The sequence below is a fragment of the Chrysemys picta genome, chromosome 1 (assembly GCF_011386835.1).
Source record: "Chrysemys picta bellii isolate R12L10 chromosome 1, ASM1138683v2, whole genome shotgun sequence".
NCBI lineage: Eukaryota > Metazoa > Chordata > Testudines > Emydidae > Chrysemys > Chrysemys picta.
In genome coordinates this window covers 135867805-135888647 of record NC_088791.1, presented here as the reverse complement: position 1 = coordinate 135888647, position 20843 = coordinate 135867805, and the positions used below count along the sequence as shown (strand labels likewise).

The 20843-nt window shown below is 44.8% G+C and overlaps 1 protein-coding gene across 5 annotated transcripts in view; it reads left to right on the top strand.

Moving 5' to 3' along the window:
- Positions 1-20843, top strand: part of TEAD4 (TEA domain transcription factor 4) — a 79556-nt gene that overhangs the window by 16303 nt on the left and 42410 nt on the right. For all 5 annotated transcript variants that reach the window (XM_065584253.1, XM_065584249.1, XM_005307857.4 and 2 more), the window contains one exon: positions 5444-5698. In XM_065584253.1, coding sequence (XP_065440325.1) covers positions 5444-5698 — 255 coding nt within the window. The remainder of the gene's footprint in view (positions 1-5443; positions 5699-20843) is intronic.

The window sequence follows — 20843 nt, the reverse complement described above, 5'->3', positions numbered from 1 at the left end:
GACGCGTGTCCCCCAGCACAGCGCTGTGGCTATGCTAGTGTAGTGCCCGTAGCGTAGACCCATCTCTGCAGTGAGTACCGGCCTCGGCTGGGTTAGAATGAACAATGACCTAGAGGTGCAAGATGAGGGCAGCTTCAAGATTGCCAGTGTCTGAACATGTCTCCTGTCTTCCTACGTACACCAGCGTATCTCCACTGATTTGTGACTCGGGACCACTGCCTCTTTGTTCCCAAGGGCCCCTTCATGCTCCCCACACCCCTCCAGAGCCTGTAAGGGCTTGCCGAAGCAGTCAGTCAGTGCTCAGCAAGTGAGAGTGTAAATCTACCTCGCACTAGGGTGCTGCCCATTGTCTGTGTGGCCCCTGCAGCCACGCACTAAAAGTTCCCTAGTGAGCTTTGAGCTACTCCCACGTCAAAGAGGGGCAGATCACAGTGCACTAGGAACTTTTCTTGTGCGGTAGCAGCATCCACACGAACAGCTGGGGTTCTCAGGAAAAAAAATGTGGTGGCCTCAGAGTGTGGCCACCAACTCTTGCTGGTGGCTGCTCTCACACTTTTTCCTAAAATACTTAATTAGCTTTAGGAAAACCAAATAAATACGCACAGATACATGTCCAAATCAATGTAATTTATTTATTGCTAGCTAGTAAGTCTGTTGGGAAAAGTGACATTAACAAACATACAAGTATCACTTTTCCCAGCAGACTTACTCAGTCCTGGCAAATCTGGGGACAAATTAAGCCCTGGCTGGAGAATGGGGGGAGGCAGTGGGGGCCAGGGGAGATGGGGGTGGGAGGCAGCAGGAGGCTGGAGCCTGAAGCCCCGGGCCAGAGGATGGGGCCCAGGGACAAAGCCCGAATCTGTTTGGCTGGAGTCCAGGGCCTGCCACTGCACAGCCAGAGCCTGGAGCTGGAGCCCAAAGCCCCGCGGTCAGAGCCTGCTGCCCCACCCCCCCTTGGGAAGACGGGGAACTCACCCGCTGCCAGCTTCTACAGCATTGTGCCCCAGCTGACTCCAGATAGGGGCAGGGACCAACCTGCTGGTGGCCCCAGCAACCAAACATCAAGGCAGTGCATCCAGGAGAAACAGGGAGGAAGGGAGTGCTACTTTGCTTCCCCGCCCCCATCACAGCCCAGGAGCTGTGGCTGCAAGAAAAGCCCCTGGTGGCCGCATTTAAGAAATGCTGCGTGGGAGATAGATTAAGACCCCAGCTTGCCACACACATAGGGCACGTCTTTGCTGGCAACGTTACAACGCTGCTGCTTGTGTAGTTGTGGCATAGCACTGAGAGAGAGCTCTCCCAGTGCTTGAAAAAGCCCACCTCCATGAGAGGAATAGCTACCGGCACTGTGTTTTTTCACACCCCTGAGTGAGAAAGTTGCAGCGCTCTAAAGTTCCAGTGTAGACAAACTCTAACTGTTTGTTAGAGACTTAAGAGTGTCATTTGAAGTCAGTAGCACTTACGTGTATCCTGTGGCTGGAGAACAGGGTCCCAGGAGTTGACTGACTCTCTGGCACCAGCCTGCATGTTTTCTCCACAGTCTCTTCCCCCTGGCCTCAAGCCCTATCGAGCCAGAGTTCATGGGCTCCGCTTCCCATCACCCTGAGGGTTGTTGCCACAGATTTGCCCCACAGTTCAGTTAAGTGATCTACTCGTGACCACAAGTGCAGGAACAGGGCGGTCAGGAGGCCATGGCCCCTCCCATTTTTTACCAGCCATAAGGGCAAATGACGGTGGAGGGGGGCAGAGAGGAGCGAGCAAGGGGGCCTCGGGGGAAGGGGTGGTGCGGGAGCGGGCACCTATGGCCCCCCCACTTTCAGAGTGTTTCCGCTGCTCCTGCCTGTGACTCGTGGGGCTTCGCTACACAGCAAAATGTGTGTGTTTCAATTGAATTAGCTCCATTTCCTTGCTACAGCATGGCCAGCTCAAACAGTCTTAAAGGTGTTCAACTGCATACATGGCCTTAAGGGGAGGCTGTAACTGAGTTCACACCCATAAAAAACACACATTTTGGTTCCTAAAGGCCCTACCTTCACTAGGCTATAGCAATGGCTTCATTAGGATACAAGATGTGTCTTAATGCGTTAGCTAACGCATGTTACAACCCAATGAGCATGAGGCAAGTTGTAGTTTTAAGGTGTTAACCAGTCAGGGTCAATCTTTAGGGCTGAACATGTGTTAAAACTACAGTTTACTTTGTGCCCCCTTGGATTTTAATATAAAACCTCACCTTTTACCCTAGCGTAGACAGGGTCATACTCAGGGCCCCAGGGAGCAAGAGTGTTTTTAAGCATGAGAAAAGAGATGCTAAAACATATGGCTTTTTCCCTTTTCTATTCCTGAATCTCCCCTGAGGAAACCTGACTCAAAGGTCTGTCTCTCATTCACCAGTAGCAGAATCTCTTGGATGTCTGAATAACCTTCTGCAGAGCACCTGCCAGTGGAGTAGGCTGTTGGTGATTGACATCTGGCACTGGGGCAACTACTGTATTAGTCATTCATTTTATGCTCTCTTAAAGGCACGGTAACAGTCCCTGTTTGGTTCAGTTCTCACTACAGTTTGGGTGTCATGTTGTTAAGGACGGAGTTTCAATCACCCCAATGCCTTTATTTTCCTTTCCCATGTTTTCTGCGGGGATGGGAGCACACGGCAATGGGACCTAGCATCCAGTTCCTTGGAGTTCGGTGGGAAACAATGCAATCCCCCTGGATAGAGTTCTAATTTAGATCGAATCCGTGTCCTCCACTCTGCAGCCTGGTATCTTAGTCTCCAGGCAACCAGCTGATTAGTCACTTTGTGTATATTATTATTATTATTGTTTATTTGTTTATTATAACATTATACTTTTTCCCCCAAAAGCTTTTGTGTGGGCTTTGGTGAATATTTAAGATGTAAAATGGGTTTGGATGTCACAGAATCTTATGGAAACCAGTGTTGTCAGCTCTCGTGATTTTATCGTGAATCCTGCAATATTTGGTGTTTTTTCTTAAAGCTCCAGTTCCTGGAATCATGTGAATTCATGAGAATCTCGGGTTTCTTTTTTTTTTAAGTAAGATTCTAGCTCTCATGGGGGTGGAGAAGAGCTTGAAAACGTGAATCCCAAAGACTCCGAAACCAAAAAGCAAATAAAAAGACCCTAACGTTTATTACTTTTAAGCCAATCTCGTGATTTTTATTAAGCCAATCACATGACTTTGGGGGCATTACTCCTGATTTTTGAATGCGTGGGGTTGGCAAAACTGGGAAATCTCCTCCTTCCCAGCACAGGCCTTGCAAACAGAACCGCATCTCCAAGTCTGTTGGAATGTAGTGATTGCTCGTTAGGAGCCCACACCTACTCTGGGGACGGAAGGAGAGCATTCTGCACTTTGTTTCATTTCTCTTGCCCCGTTAGCCCCGTAAGTTCTGCTTTTCCTCTTTATATCTTCCCTCTCTATGCCCCACATTTTTATCCTTCCTTTTTACTCTTCTTCCCAATCTCCTTTTCCTTGGGGATCCCTTTCTTCTCATTCAGTCTGTATTTCTTCCTTTCTCTCTCCATTACTGATTAGTTTTTGTATTCTGGTGGCACCTACTTGCCCCAACTGTGACAAGAGCCCCATTGTGCTAGTCCCCTCTATAGACAAGTCACAGAGCAGAGACAGCCTCTGCCCCAGAATGTTTGCAGCCTGTGTCAGACAAGACACATCTTACATATCTCTTTATAGTTCTTGTCTGTGTTAGTCTCTCTTCCTGTTCTTTCGCATTTCCTTCCTCCTTACTTCTGGTTATCTTTCTCTCTCCTTGCTTCCTCGGCTCAATCTTTATGTCTCTATCCTGCTTTTTCTGGTTTTTCCCTCCGTCACGTTCCCCTCCTCCCGATCTGCTTCCAACTGTAGTCTCCTTACTCTATGTTTACTTCCTATTCACTGCCACTCTGTCTCTCTGCTCTGGGTAGGGTGACCAGATGTCCCATTTTATAGGGACCGTCCTGATATTTGGGGCTTTTTTTATATGGGCTCCTAGTACCCTCCCACCCCCTGTCCCAATTTTTCACACTTGCTATCTAGTCACCCTAGCTCTGGGCTGTCCCTCTCCTCCCTTGTCTGAGCCTTCTCCTCTTCCCTGCCTATGTGGGCTGAGGCTTGACGTGATTTTCCCCACTGCTTGGCTCAGGGGAATGGTAAAGTGGGATTTTTCAGCTCTTTTGTCTTTCACAGGACAGACTAGCTAGCTAGAGTTTCCCAAACCATGGCTTGAGAACCACCAATCCGCCCTGGTGGCTCATAGAGTGAAACATTTGGAGAACTAAGCAGCAGGGGATTGAGGTACTACAAGGGGAAATGGGTCTATCTATAGGAGAGATTCATTCTGTGGACCAGCCAGCAGGGCTCCACAGACCATAAGATCTAGCTAGCAATCTGTCTTCTCTGTCACAGGGATTTATAAAGTATCTATTATTATTAATGATTTGTAGTGCCCCGAGCTGCACAAAAACACAGTGAGAGACAAGTCCCTGCCCCAAAGCACCTTACAATCTAAATAGACAAGACAGACAGGAAACTGAAGCACAGAGAGGTGAAGTGACTTGCCTAAGATCGCCCACCAGATCAGTGGCAGAGCCAAGAACAGACCCTCCGTCTTGTGACTCGCAGACCAGTGACTTATCTACTAGCCCATGCTGCCTCGCCGCCTCTCAGGCTGGGGCTGTTCCATTAGAGTGCCTGGCTTTGGGGCATTGCTTTTAAAAATTGCAGCTGATCCCAGGGAAGCAGAAATGTCAGTGTTAAAAATGACACCGATCGCCAACTGTGGGCCCGTGAAACTGTATCTAAGACAATTCCTTAGGCCAGAGTGATGACTAGATAATTCATCACAGCTTTGTTTTGTGTCGTGTCTTTCACACAGGCCGAATCCCTGCATGCTTTGGAGAGTTAAATAATACAGTTACAGGGATAATGACAGCCAAGGGAGAGGGAAATTAAGAAGCAAAGGAGGGAAGATGTGTTTTCAGATGAGAATTGAAAATAGATGGAGAGTTAATGAACGAAAGCGATACAGGGAGGCTGTCCCAGGCAGAAGTACCTACAGAGGAGAAAGCAACAGAGGGTCCTGTGGCACCTTTGAGACTAACAGAAGGTGCCACAGGACCCTCTGTTGCTTTTTACAGATTCAGACTAACACGGCTACCCCTCTGATACAGAGGAGAAGGCTCTCCCTTGCAGCAGTAATGATATTGTGTGACGGGATAGCGACTGCTAAGACCGAGGAAATCTCTTGTGGTGTTCTGCATGGTTTATCGCATTAACTGTAAATGGTCTCGACAAACTGATCTTCTGTAAGTCAGGGGCCTGCACTCAGCCAAGGACCCAGAATGGGATTGGCCCTGAACTGGTTTTTACTTTCCCTTTGTCTTCATGGTGGGAGGCATCAGTAACTGAGACAGTGTGTTTGTCATTGAAGGTTCTGTGGCTGCTTCTCCAAGTGGCGCCTTGGAGTTTCTAGCTGGCACCATTACCTCCAACGAGTGGAGTTCTCCCACCTCCCCTGAGGGGAGCAACGACTCGGGGGGCAGCGAGGCCTTGGACAAGCCCATCGACAATGATGCCGAGGGTGTGTGGAGTCCGGACATTGAGCAGAGCTTCCAGGAAGCGTTAGCCATCTACCCGCCATGCGGACGGCGGAAGATCATCCTGTCGGACGAAGGCAAGATGTACGGTAAGGAGAATGGAGGGAGCTTCCCACCAACTGAAGGAGTGAGATCTGTGCAAGCCCATCTGTTCTGCAATGTAGATGGTCTGAATGAGATCTTGAGATGGCCCAGAATAATGAAGCAGCTCAGATTCAATACATTTTTTTAAAGCAACCAGAATTACAAAAAGAAGTGCAGGAGGGTCAAAATTGGGTTTAAAAGAGGCCTTTTCAGAGAGACCAGTTAAGGGGCAAGCCAGAACCGGGCATGTTGCTGATACAGGTTTTGGATAAGTGTAATACAGTGGCTTAATGAATGTGAGCATGTCTGTCTTTGCTGGCATCCCCCACAACCATCATTATGTTCTCCTAAACTTTAAGTGGGAGAGGCCTGTGATTTGGTGCTGAAGGTTCCAGGTTCAATCCTCACTGATGGCCATGGTGTCTGTGTGCAGAGTTGCTGACTTTGAGAGTTCCTGGGTGGGGTGCTCAGTCCCCCCTCAGGCCCTGCCTCATTCCGCCCCCAAGTGCACCCCACCCTCGCTCCGCCCACAGCACCTCCTGCATGCTGCTGAACAGCTGATTGTGGCAGGTAGGAGGCGCTGGGGGGGAGTGGGAGGTGCTGGGGGGGGCGGAGCTAGCTGCCGGTGGTTGCTGAGCACCCACTATTTTTTTTCTGTAGGTGCTCCAGCCCCGGAGCACCTATGTAATGTGTATGTGTCCAGGCCTCATTATATGGCTTCATTATATGGCCTTTGAATGGAAATCTTTGAGCACAAGCTGGGTATGAATTCTGCTCTCTGCGCTTCCTGGTGACAATATTTTGTCTACTTCCAGCCCTGGTATGAATATTTTTCACCTTTGGGCTGTTCTCAGCAGGCTAGTACAGTGCCCTTTTTCCCCCTAAGGACAGAATGATAGAGACAGTAGCTGCCTATGGTCAGGAATAAAGAGAGGCATCAGCCTGCCGCAGAGGGGGAAAAGTTTCAGAGTAGCAGCCGTGTTAGTCTGTATCCGCAAAAAGAAGAACAGGAGTACTTGTGGCACCTTAGAGACTAACAAATTTATTAGAGCATAAGCTTTCGTGGGCTACAGCCCACTTCTTCGGATGCATATGAGGGGGAAAAGTATCTGGCTGGGGCTGTGGAAAAGCAGATAAGGGTATGTTCTACAGGTGGAGTGGATCACCCAGGCTTGTGATACAGTAAAGGTGGTAACTATCTTGAGTTAACTGGCAATCAACTAATGCAAGGGGGGAAAGAGACAAAGCATAGGAGTTAAGAGGAAAAATCCTAGTGCTTCTGTGGCAAGACCAAATGAGATGCTGAGATGCTACAACCTGTGGTTAAAAGTCTCCAGAAAAACAATTTGTCATTCCATTAGTAAGAATCTCTTCTGAGGTCTCTTTCCCCTTCCCAACCAGTTTTTTTTCTGGATTGCACACCCCCACCATGGTAGTTTGGTTCCCTGTTCCCAAACTTCAAGTTTCAGAGCAGCAGCCGTGTTAGTCTGTATCCGCAAAAAGAACAGGAGTACTTGTGGCACCTTAGAGACTAACAAATTTATTAGAGCATAAGATTTCGTGGACTACAGCCCACTTCTTTGGATGCATATAGAGTGGAACATATACTGAGGAGATATATACACACATACAGAGAGCATGAACAGGTGGGAGTTGTCTTACCAACTCTGAGAGGCCAATTAAGTAAGAGAAAAAAAACTTTTGAAGTGATAATCAAGATAGCCCAGTACAGACAGTTTGATACTTCAAGCGCAGCAGTTCACAGGTCATTCTGTGGGCTGATTGGCTTCTGATGGGCCCATCTAGGTAGATCACGCCTTCAGTTTGGCATGGATGAAGTTTTTCTAAGCCCTTCTCTACAAAGGAAGGTTTTACCACAAAAACAACATGGCGTTTTTACCAGTTACACTTGTATAGTGTTATACCTATAGCAATGGTGCTCATCCTGGGCTATCTGAGGGGTCCGCAGAAGACTTAGACTGAAAACTGACTGAACAGAATTCAACTATACAGACAGACAATAGATTTCCAAGAGTCTGCAGCTCCATTCACATTTTTTTAGGGGTCCACAAATGAAAAAAGATAGAGAATCACTGACCTATAAAAAGAACAGGAGTACTTGTGGCACCTTAGAGACTAACAAATTTATTAGAGCATAAGCTTTCGTGGACTACAGCCCACTTCTTTGGATGCATATAGAGTGGAACATATACTGAGGAGATATATATACACACATACAGAGAGCATGAACAGGTGGGAGTTGTCTTACCACCTCTGAGAGGCCAATTAAGTAAGAGAAAAAAACTTTTGAAGTGATAATCAAGCTAGCCCAGTACAGACAGTTTGATAAGAAGTGTGAGAATACTTACAAGGGGAGATAGATTCAATGTTTGTAATGGCTCAGCCATTCCCAGTCCTTATTCAATCCTGAGATGATTGTATCTAGTTTGCATATCAATTCCAGCTCAGCAGTCTCTCGTTGGAGTGTATCTCTTTACTGCAGAGTTCACCGGAGCTCTAACCTGGGTGTTGCTCCTAACCTCCCTCCCATAAGACCCTCTGAACTGAGTCTAGTGGTGCTCTAAAGCCAGACAGCCTGGTCCAGCCGGGGCTATAGGCTGGAATTTGTAACCCTGCCTCTTCACAATGAGGATGCAGGCTAACCCACTTGAGTGCTGATAGTCTCCAGTGCCTTCCCACGGTACCCTCTGTGCCCAGAAGGACAGACAAGTTCTCCCACAATTCACTGGGAAAGAATCACAGAGGATCACAAAGAACTTGGGGAATGTGTGCGCCCCCAGAAGTCCTAGCAAGTGCAACACACCTGGGCAAGTGCAGCACCAATGAGCACACAGTAATGAGACTTTTCAGTGTGGCTGCCCGCACCTGGGTTAGGCTGACCCAGGTCCTCACACCCGGATACTGAACATCTGGATTAGCAATACGGTGAAGACATAGTCATCAATTATACTGGTATTCTTGCTTGTATTATTATTGGAATGAGGTGTAATAAAGGTATAACTATATTGGTTTAAAGTCACACCTTAGTTTACAACTAAAAGCTTCCCTGTGTAGGTAGACAAAGCCTTAATTTAAAATCCACCTCGCTCATCTTCCTTGGTTATGAAATGTAGATTATCAACACACTTAATACCATCTGTCACAACTTCCATTAACATAAAAAAATCCCAGTAAAAACAGGTAGCTTTTCTTTGGTTGGGTTTGTTTGGACTTAAACAAACATTCTGTGCAGTATTTGCAACCAAAACATGGCAGTGATGTGATAGGCTGGGCGTGAGACTCAGGAAGGGGAACTGACAGGACGTAGAATTGACTAGGAACAAAACTAGAACAGAAGTGAAATTGACCAGAAACAAAAGGGACTTACCTAGGGGCCTGATCTAAAGCCCATTGAAGTCAATGGAAGGACTCCAGTTAATTTCACTGGGCTTTAGAGCAGGTGAGCAAAGTACAAAAAGTAAATAATGCACCCTCATGGTGAAAAGTGTAGACCAGACTTATGGGGCGAAGAAGTGTCATGAACTCACTACCCATGCTGGGATGGTACAATGTCCCTGCTTGTCCTCAGTGCACCTGTTTCCAATGTGAACGGCTAGTTCAAGGCACCCCTGGCAGGCCGACAGCCACTGATTTATACCCTTCTTTGCTTACTAATCTCTGGGGTCCATGCCAAGGAAGAGGGGCCCAGTGTGTGAGCTATAGAAAGATCTGACCAGACAGAGATGTAAATATAGTCCTGAGATCATCTTCACAGTTTATAAGCCAGTGTGTGGAACAGGACAAACTGTGTGTGGAGCAGGCCCAGTCTGCAAGGGAAAGTTATGCAGCTGTCCCTATGTTTGATGTGCACAGAATTCACTTCTCCTGAGGCAGAGGTGCTACACGCCCCTCTCCCCCAACTGAGAACTCTTCCTCCATCTCTCACCAGGAGGCGGCTCACACAGATGGACTGTTTCTGGCACGATAGCCCAGTTCAGAACGTGGCCTACCTTTCAAATGAAACTGCTTTCACCCTTGTGGATAACCCATCATCAGTTCAGAACTGGTTATATTGGTTCAGTTTGTGCCTGTACATGTGTTGATATAAACCAGGCATGGTGGACAACATGTGGTTTGCACTAGTTTAATTGGTTTAAAATAGTTAAACCAGCACAAGTTTGTGTGCAGACCAGGCCTCACGCTTCCCTCCATTACACATCACCTCTGAGTTTGGCCCACCGTGCATGATGCTCCCCCTGGCTGAGGCGCCCTTGTGGGTAGCTGGAGTCCTAGGGTGACCAGACAGCAAGTGTGAAAAATCGGGACAGGGGGTGGGGGGTAATAGGAGCCTATAAAATTGGGACATCTGGTCATCCTATGGAGTCCACTGAGGGGAAGTGGCTCCTACTCCAACTGAAAATGAACCAGACTCCTCTCTTCGGAGCGTGCCTCTGCCTCATGCACTGGTTTTGATGCTGGAGGTGTTCCACTGCTCTAGTAGCAGTCTGGCTGGCTCAGGCAGATACCACCATGCTCCTGGAGGAGAAGCCCAGCTTAATTTTCTGACAGCCTGGCAGTCTCCACTTACTTTGGACTCACTGCATGGAAAGCACTGCTAGGTTACTTCCCTGTTTGCTCACTGATATAGGACCCAGCCCTTCCCTAAAGGAAATCAAAGGCCAGTCTCCCATTCACTTCTCTGGGAGCAGGATCAGACTTGGATTTCTTATGTGATCAGTAAGGTAGCTTTTAATTGCAGCTAAGGGGCAACAGGAATTGTGTGGTAGGGATGCTTGTGATTGCTGCTGTAATATGAGTGAGGTTTAGACAACAAACGGCTTTGTTTTTCACCTTTTCAGACAATATTGTGCCGTCTTTAGGGTAATGATATAAATGACAGTGTGCCTGCTTGGGAGCCAGGTCTGGTATTCTTTAACATCGTCCTTAATGATCTTGAAGGGGGTACACAGCACATCAGTGCCACTTCCAGATGACCGTGACTAGAGAGGAATTGTACATGCCGGGGAGGAGAGAGAAATAACAAACAGGGAGACAGAGAGATTCGAAATATAGCAAAAACCTAGCCAATGAGGTTCTGCTTGAAAGAATGCAGCTAAGCTACCTGAGAGAAAGTCCATCCAAAATACAGATATTCAGTGAGAGAGACACAGAGGAAGCCGTGATGCAGAGAGACCTCCAGGGGAGAATGGCCAGCCAAGGCTTGAGTTTGCAGTGTTTGGGCTGAGTGGTCAAAGAACAGTCCGTCTCTCTGAGGTTCGGCTGTGAGGCCCTGGGGGTGTTGTAGTCGTTTCGGGGGGACTATGTTACCACACAGGATTGGTGTGGTTTTCCCCAATCCAAAAAACCCAACGTGGAAAAAAAACGAAAAATAAACACATCCGCATCGGTGTAACGAAATGAAACACAAAACACATCCCGGGTGATTCACTTTGTAAGCACACGTGTTCCCCAAGCAGGAAAAGGCACATGCTGTCCAAAGGGAAAGCTTCAGTCACATTCCCAGTCTGATACCAAGCTAAACCTCTCACTTTCCTTTCTGCCCTTGGTAGCTAACCCGTTGCAATTTCAACAAACCCAGCTGGAATGTGCCAAAAACACACACAGTAGTTGATGCTGAGCTAACTGGCCAGGCATTCACCTTTTTAGAAAATTGACAAAACCCTGAAAGCTGTTGTGTCTTGCTGCATTTGTTATTTTGATCCAAAGAATTCTGGCACACACACAGATTTGGGATCAAAATTTGGATCTCCAATTTTCAGTGCTAGCAGAGAAAGAAGAAACTCAGGGTGATGTTCCATCAGCCACGTTTCAGTCTCTTCTTCCTGTTCTGGGTGGAACCTCCGACCTGTGTGGTTGAGCGCAGTAACATTGGCTAATGAAAAGGTTCCATTGCGTCGCTGAATCAATTTTCAATTTTGCCTTTGTGTGATTCCAGTTCTTTGTTGTTAATTAGATCAGGCCAGATTTCTGCTGAGACTGCAGCAGTAATGTCATTAGCCTGTAGTTTTTCAAGTTTCTCCCTGTTGCTTTGTAAGTTCATTGTCTCTCTGTAGAGTCTCTTGTTGTGTGAAAATACATGTTATTTATTCATCAAAGTCCAATCCACCTAAGATATTCTTTTTTGCTTTATTTTTGTTGTTTAAGCAAATGGCAAGACATCCATGTCGTACTTACTGTGCATTTTCAGCAACTTGGCACCATGCTCTGGGGTTTTCTATTCAGACGTAGAACCAAGAACATCATGTAGGGACATGCTTTGCCCAGTATGTGTGATTGTAGCCATTCTTAGCTCTTTCCTCATATTTAGCTAACCATCTTTCATTATTGTCATTGTTGATCCTTTCAGTTCTTCCTTTCTTTTCTGCCCTGTTTCTAAACTTGCTGCATTTAGTAGACCTGCAAGATGAAATCCATTTGCTGTGGTATATCTAGGGCAGTGGTTCTCAACCTATTTACCATTGTGGGACGCGTATTACTCCTGGGGGAATTCTGTACCAAAAAATTAAAAACTCTGCACACAATATTTTTAAATTCTGCACAATATAAACACACCAGTTTCAATTATTTTGGTAATTTATTTCAAAATACCTGTCAGCAAGTATGTCTGTAACAATATGAACAAAAAAAACATTCAGATAATTTTTTGACAAATAGATTCCTTATGAGGCAATACAGAACTTTGAGTAGTTAATTTAAACTACAATATAGGAATGTATTTCCCCCACCCCTTGGAAGCAGTGCAAAGGCTTGGGGGTGTCCAAGGTAGCGAAGGAGCTGAGGGAGAGGGAAGGAGCCTGCGAATGAACCTGGAGAGTTGTTCGGTGTGGGTGGGAGAAGTATGGAACAGGGTTGTTTTTTTTTAGGGGGTGAGGAAGGGGAGAGACTATTAGGAAGTTGGGGAGCCTCCCCCATGAAAACCCTAGCTGATCCCAAGCCAATCCCATTCAGTCAGGCACATCTGCCCCTGTCCCTGTGTTTCCCTGCAACCCCCATCCGCATGTGGCCCTGCACCCCCACTCCCATTCAGCTACTGGCTCAATGCTGTCACCCCACTAGCTCCTGAGCCCATGCCCCAGTCTGTCCCCCAAACTTGCTGTTCTGAACCCCAGTCTGTGGACCCCCCCAACAGCCCCGTGTGCCCCACTGTGTCTGTCCTAACTTGGCTGCTGTGATGAACACAGGCGGCTGCTGGCTGTTCTAATTCCACAGTGGTGTCTGCGGGGTGAAAGGCAGAACTGCAGCACTTAGGGGGCAGAATGTATTTTCTTGGTGGGAGAGGGAGGGAATTCTGCACCAGACATGAATTCTACGTGTGCACAGTGGCACAGAATTCCCCCAGGAGTAGCATATGCCACTCCCTCTTTCTTGTGTGGGCTGCATCCACGCAATATATATACTATCCATATAACTACAAAAAAATAAGGTTTAATATTTGTTATATGACAGCAGTACGATTCAAATCAATATAAAACCTTTCATTTCAACACTGGGAAATGTCTACTAAGAGCATTTTAAATTAGCAAAATAAGTCAAAACATTAACTCTTAAAATTAATGAATTTACTGTAAGGGTGGCATGGCATGGTGTATTGCCACCCACACTTGGTGACGTGCCAGGGCTGAGCACACGGAGAGCACAGCTGTGCACCCTGCCTGCAAAGAGGGGGAGCCCTGCCTGGTGAGGGGTGGCCTCCTAGCCAGGGACTGCCCCCCATACCCAACCCCCACCGGGACTGTCCCCCCAACATCCAGACTCCCCCCAAATATGGGCTGGCACATGTGCCTGTCCTGCAGAGATAGGGTGCACCGTCCAGGGCAGAATGGGCCCACCCAGAGACAGCCCCCTCCAGCATCCAGTCCCTCACGCAGGCACTGCCCCCCGCCCACACCCCTCCACCTAGGGTCTGTCACCCAGACCCCTCTAGCAACTGCCCTCAGCCCCCCCCCCCAAGGAGTGCCCCCCAGCACTCAACCTCCCCGCCTCCCATCCAGGGACTGTCACCAGTCCCCCCCCCCCCCCCCCGAGTCTGTCCCATATGTGCCGGCTGCACCCCCTTCCCTGCAGCCCTAGCCTGGTGCACCTCCCTCCCTGCGGTCCTAGTCCCCTGAGCCCTCCTCCCCACGCCTGCTTGTCTCCTACCTCGGCTGCACGTAGCTCAGCCGTGCATCTTGCCCTACCCACCTGCTGCTGCGGTCCTCGTGCCGGGGAACCTGCTCCAGCTGGGGTCACTGGACCCACAATCCTGTGGGGCGGAGGAACGCTGAGAAACCTGGCCTCCTGCTGATGCTGCGGGGGTGGTGGTGGACGATGCTGGGCCTGATCCTGCACTGCCCCATTTTTGCACAACCCCCCACCCCCCAGCTCTGCATCCAGGGCAGGTGCCCCTCCCACCCCCACCCTAGTTACGGCCCTCAGGATGTCACATGAACTGCAGCTATGTGCTGATTGGGCCGCAAGTGGCCCGCGGGTTGAGAACCACTGATCCAGGGAAAAGTGCATATATAATTTCTTTAAATTGACCCACATACCTTCCAGAAGTTTCTGGCTTCCAGCAAAACAAGCTTCCTTAATACTTCACTGCTTCATCCACTCTCCTCACTTCCACATTCTACTCACAAGCCATCACCTTCTCTCCAATCACTGTTCTCCTCCCACCCGATGTGTTTGGGTTGGTCTATCATTTTCTTATTGATTGATCAAAGCTATAACAAAAAACCTTGATGCTCTCCTTGCTTCTCTTTCAAATTTTTAGAACAGTGATAGCCTTCATTCACAACTGAAGTCTAAAGTTTCATTTCGTTCCTTTTTCCCCCCTCTTCTCTCTTCACTGCTTGTTTATTTAGGAAGTTTTACCAGGTTTACAAATCCTTTCCATGTAAATATCAGAAACAAAACTAATAATTACAACAGTGAGCTTTTGTTTAAAGAGACATTATACAGGACTATAGACATCAGATCTGTATTTAACAAGTTGTGACCATATTACAGAGTGAGCATCGTGTCATCCATAACATGTCATTTCTAGTGATTTTATAAAATTGAGTGAAATCTCTGATTACACATTTAACAGACAAGGCATGTCTATCAAATGTTAATGTTCAGAAAATTTGGACAGGTGTATGATGGGGTTTTTTATTTTTTATTGTGAATGTACTTTGAATATTGAATAAATGTTAACCAAATATCTAAGTAGTATCTCTTTGTCCTCTGTCTATTTTGATGGGTATGTAACAACCTCTCATAATTTCTGAACCTACTATTTCTATTGTCAGCTTGCTCTCAAATATACATTACATTCATCTAACAACTTCAGAGTGACAGAGAAGTTCAAAAACTGCGAAACAAAAGAAAAGAAAATGGATTAAATCCACTGAGTCGGGATTTTTTCTGGAGAAAAACTAAACAAACAAAAAGCCCAGTTTTTCACAAGCCTGAAAACGTGGAATGAGTTTTGAGAAGACTAACAACTATACCAGACCTAACACTGATCAGGGGTCTGAAGGGACTGATTTAGGACAAAAGATAAAACTAGCTAAATGTATATACTGTGGCTAAATGCTGACTGAGAGGTGTGAGGGAAGGGCACATAATAAAAATCTAAAAATATTTGAAGGGTGTTAACATCTAGGAGAGAGCGGGATTGATTTATGGGGGACATGTCGATATAACTAGGATTAATGGGAGAGAATGTAGAAATATAGGCCAAATATCAGGAAAAACTTCCTGGCAATGTGATGAATTAGGTTGTGGCGCCTCCTCCCAAAGGGAGTAGTGAAAGCTCTATTACTTGGGACTTTTTAAACTACAGTGGACAAAACGCTATGGAAATATCCTGTAGGAGATCGGTCCCAGAGAAATAGATTGAATAACTTAATGGACGTGCTGTGTGGGAATTAGAGAAAGATCTTAAAAGACTAGACCTTCCCTTTTTCACACAGAGTACAGAGGGGGGATTAGTGTGCATGCATACATTATTTTTTCATTGTTAATTGCAGAAGTAGTTGGAATGCTTTTGACATACCTGTGTTTCTGTGAAGCGGATGGTGCCAAGTATTGTAGGGTGTGAGAGGGGCGGATTAGTTTGTTTGTGGATCTTCTCTTTGAAATGCCTGATTTTCACAGGTTTAGTTGTTGATATTTTAAACTACAGTATTCCAACAAGATACTGATTGTTTGTTATATCTTGTTTTGTCTCTTAATAAAGTTTTTTTTGGGGGAATTTCCTTTTTATTTGCTCTAATTTTGCCATTAATTTCACATTGTGATATCAACTTCTCATGTTGGGGCAGTGTAAAAAAGAGGAACTAATCAGTTTTAACTATATTGAGCATCCTCTGAAACACTGTCAGCTACGGAATTACATGAGATTAAAAAACTGCTTTTGCAGGTGATTAGAAATGAAGCTAAAATTCCAGTGCTACAACATCAAACTGCGTATTTGTGATTTTTGTTCTCCGAAGGTAGCGTTTTCAAGAGCATTCAGTGCTGGGTTAACTCTGTTCCCATTGACGTCAACAGTCAAATCCTATGGAGTCCAGTAGAAGCAAAGTTAGGCTGATGCTGAGCAATTCTGGGATTCCCACCCTGAATGTATGAGTTATGATCTGCGTTCCTAGGTCTCTGCTCCCCAGTGTCTGTCTAGAAGACATTTACACAGATACACACCAACATTAGGCAGATTCCCCCTCTGTTAGAGAGATAAAGCAAGTCCATTGCCTCTAACCATTAGCTCCTTGTCCTACCCATAGATAGAACTCACAGCACCGCTGCTCCTACCCTGTGGGGAATGTGCATACTGATCTATTATAACTCGGGGTGGGAGGACGGGCAAACAGCTGTGCATATCTCTCTATCAGTGTTATAGAGGGCGAACAATTTATGAGTTCATCTTGTATAAGCTTTATACAGGGTAAAACAGATTTATTTGGGTTTAGACCCCATTGGGAGTTGGGCATCTGAGTGTTAAAGACAGGACATTACTGAAACAAACATTACAGGTATGCAAGTTTCTTTTCTCTAAAGGTGCTAAGCTCCATTCTTAGAAACTACAAAGCTCCAAGGCTATTTGTAATAGAGTTTGGCAGTAAATTCTCTTAAAGATTCTGTTTGCACTGGACATGCTGCAGCCTAGGGCTACAGGAACTGAGCAGGACTTTCCCTACAATTGTTCCTCCTCTGTACCGTGGACTTCTGTGGCTCTGGGCAGAGGAACTGTGGGCAGGGACTCTAGCTCCCTTTGCTAGAGCCCAGGCAATGAGGAGGAGGAAGGCACCTGATTCAAATACAGAGGGGATAAGAACAAGACCCGGGGGGAGATGGCAGCAGAGGAGATAGATAGAGACAAAGAGCCTGGGTGTGGAGGGATGGAGACCAGTACTGGCTGGGCAAGGATGTTGCGGGGACTTAGTCAGTGGGGGTGTGGGTACAGATTGAATGAGGAGCTGGGGTGAGGGTTGATTAAAATGGAAGGTTCGGGTTTTTTAATGGATAGTTTTTATTTAAATCAGATGGCTTTGATTTAAATTAAGTACTGGTTTATTTTTAAAAATAAACCTAACTAAAATTAGAATTTAACAATCTAGGTTAAGGCCTAAATTTATAATCTATTAAAATAATTTAAATTAAATACAAAAAATAATGTTTGGCAGTATTTATTTGTTGCTAAGATTTAAAGAAAGTCAAGCCACAAAACTGATAAAATCACTGGCTAAGCGCCTGGAGCGGTAGCTAGTCTGCATGTGCAGAGAGAATCGTTTCCTCATTTCAGTTTATTCAGCTAGTTCAGTTCAATGATTAGTTCATTCAAAGTTAAGAAACTAATTGGGAGCTAAAAAAGCAGGAATGCTTATTTTCCTCTTTCAATCTATGAAGTGGAACAAGACAACAACAACAATCTATGAGTAAAAACTAGATGTGAGAGGCTGAGATCTACTAGTCTTAAAATCTCAATGGATATAAACACCAGAAATAATCAGTTCAATTCACTAATCAGTAGGGCTGTCAAGCGATTTAAAAAAATTAATCGTGATTAATTGCATGATTAAATAAATTAATCTTGAGATTTAAAAAATTTATCGCAATTAATCGCACAATTAATTGCACTGTTAAACAATAATAGAATACCATTTATTTAAATATTTTTGGATGTTTTCTACATTTTCAAATATATTGATTTCAATTACAACACAGAATACAAAGTGTACAGTGCTTACTTTATACTTTTGATTACAAGTATTTGCACTGTAAAAACCAAAAGAAATAGTATTTTTCAATTCACCTAATACAAGTACTGTAGTGCAATCACTTTATCATGAAAGTTGAACTTACAAACGTAGAATAATGTACAAAAAACCCCTGCATTCAAAAATAGAACAGTGCCAATCAGTCCTACTTCTTGTTCAGCCAATCACTCAGACAAACAAGTTTGTTTACATTTGCAGGAGATAATGCTGCCCTCTTCTTGTTTACAATGTTACCTGAAAGTGAGAACAGGCATTTGCATGGCACTATTGTAGCTGGCATTACAAGATATTTACATGCCAGATGCGCTAACTATTCATATGTCCCTTCATGCTTCAACCACTATTCCAGAGGACATGCATCCATGCTGATGGCAGGTTCTGCTTAATAACGATCCAAAGCAATGCAGACCGATGCATGTTCATTTTCTTCATCTGAGTCAGATGCCACCAGCAGAAGCTTGATTTTTGGTTTGGGTTCTGTAGTTTTCGCATCGGAGTGTTGCTCTTTGAAGACTTCTGAAAGCATGCTCCACACCTCGTCCCTCTCAGATTTTGGAAGGCACTTCAGATTCTTAAACCTTGGGTCGAGTGCTGTAGCTATCTTTAGAAATCTCACATTGGTACCTTCTTTGCATTTTGTCAAATTCACAGTGAAAGTATTCTTAAAATGAACAACATGTGCTGGGTCATCATCCGAGACTGCTCTAACATAAACTATATGGCAGAATGTGGGTAAAACAGAGCAGGAGACATACTTCCCCAAGGATTTCAGTCACAAATTTAATTCACGCATTCTTTTTTTAACTATCATCATCAGCATGGACGCATGTCCTCTGGAACCATGGCCAAAGCATGAAGGGACATATGAATCTTTAGCGCATCTGGCACGTAAATATCTTGCGACGCCGGCTACAACAGTGCCATCCGAATGCCTGTTCTCACTTTCAGGTGACATTGTAATTAAGAAGTGGGCAGCATTATCTCCCGTAAATGTAAACAAACTTGTTTCTCTTAGCGATTGGCTGAAGAAGAAGTAGGATTGAGTGGACTTGTAGGCTCTAATGTTTTACATTGTTTTGTTTTTGAGTGCAGTTATGTAACAAAAAAACCTATATTTGTAAGTTGCACTTTCATGATGAAGGAATTGCACTACAGTACTTGTATGAGGTGAACTGAAAAATACAGTTTCTTTTGTTTATCATTTTTACAGTGCAAATATTTGTAATAAAAATAATATAAAGAGAGCACTGTACACTTTGTATTCTGTGTTGTAATTGAAATAGATATATTTGAAAATGTAAAAAAAAATGTAAAAATATTTAATTAATTTCAATTGGTATTCTATTGTTTAACAGTGTGATTAATCACAATTAATTTTTTTAATCACAATCAATTTTTGAGTTAATCGCATGCGTTAACTGCATTTAATCGACAGCCCTACTAATCAGTTAGTTTTAAATGCACAGCATTTTTTGATAAACTTTTTTTCTTATGTTTCCAATTCATTTAAGGTAGTTTTATATTATTTTTTTTAAATGCTGGTTTGTGTACACCTCTACCTCGATATAACGCTACCCGATATAACACAAATTTGGATATAACGTGGTAAAGCAGCGCTTTGGGGGGGGTGGGGCGGGCCTGCGCATTCCGGTGGATCAAAGCAAGTTCGATATAACGTGGTTTCACCTATAATGCGGTAAGATTTTTTGGCTCCCGAAGACAGCGTTATATCAAGATAGTGGTGTATTTAATTGAATTTTAATTTCCAGCCAAACAGAGCTTAACAGAAATGGTATAAAAATTAATCATTATCTAGTAAATACGAAATGCATCATCTGCCATTTTCTAAAATAAAAAAATGTAAAAATGAAGAATCTGAATAAATGTCAGTTGAGCTATCTAATTGCTTAAATGAATGTGTATAGCTATAGTTAAATATACTTTATCCTTTTGCTTAGCAAAAAGAAACACCACATTATATAATTATGTAATCATTATAAATAAACATTTTAATGGTTACCAGTAAGAATCAACATTTCTGTAAGAAAATAACTAAAAAGTACAAATGTAAAACATGATTAAAATGGATTAATTAAACTAAGGTTTCCTGCATGCTGATTTAAATCATAATTAAAACTGGTGATTTAAGTCACTTCACTGTGGGCAGGGTGGGGAGTGGAGAACCAGAACTGGCTGGGCAGGGAGACTTGGGACAAGAAACCAGGGGCAGCGACGGAGGAGATTTAGCACTAGGTTGAGTTGCCCAGGATGGAGACTGGGACTGGTATGAGGAACCTAAGGAGTGGAGACTGAGGCTGGCTCGGTGAGAAGCTTGGGGGTGTGGTAGGAAGGAAGACTAGGATGAGGGGTTGGGGGAAGACAGGACTGGTACGGGAGAGGGAGGATGGAGAAGATGGGAGAGAAGATTGGGGAAATGAGGCGGTAAGATCTGTGACCACTAGAGAACATTCCCCTCTAGAACTGGAATAGAATCCAGGATTCCTGAGTCTCAACATTCCTCTGCTATCAGCAAATAGCTGTGATGCTGAATGGCAAATTATGTCTCATCCTTCTCGAGTGCTGCTCCACCTAGAGAACGTCAGCCTTCCACTGATAGCAGTTACTCCGCTAATGCAAGTGGCAGACGTCTGTGTGATGGATCTGGGCACAGGCAGCCTTAATTCTGGCATTTCCTAACTTTTGTGTGCTTGACTTTGTACTCTTAATAATGTTCTTCTAACGTATTTTTGTGTGTGTGATAGAAAGTAAATATTGGCCAGAGGCTGAAACAGAAAACAAAGAAAAAAAAAACACGTCCAAGTGAATATTTCTGATTATAAAGAGATGAGCAAATACTACTGTCTCTAGAGGAAAGCAGTATCAAAAT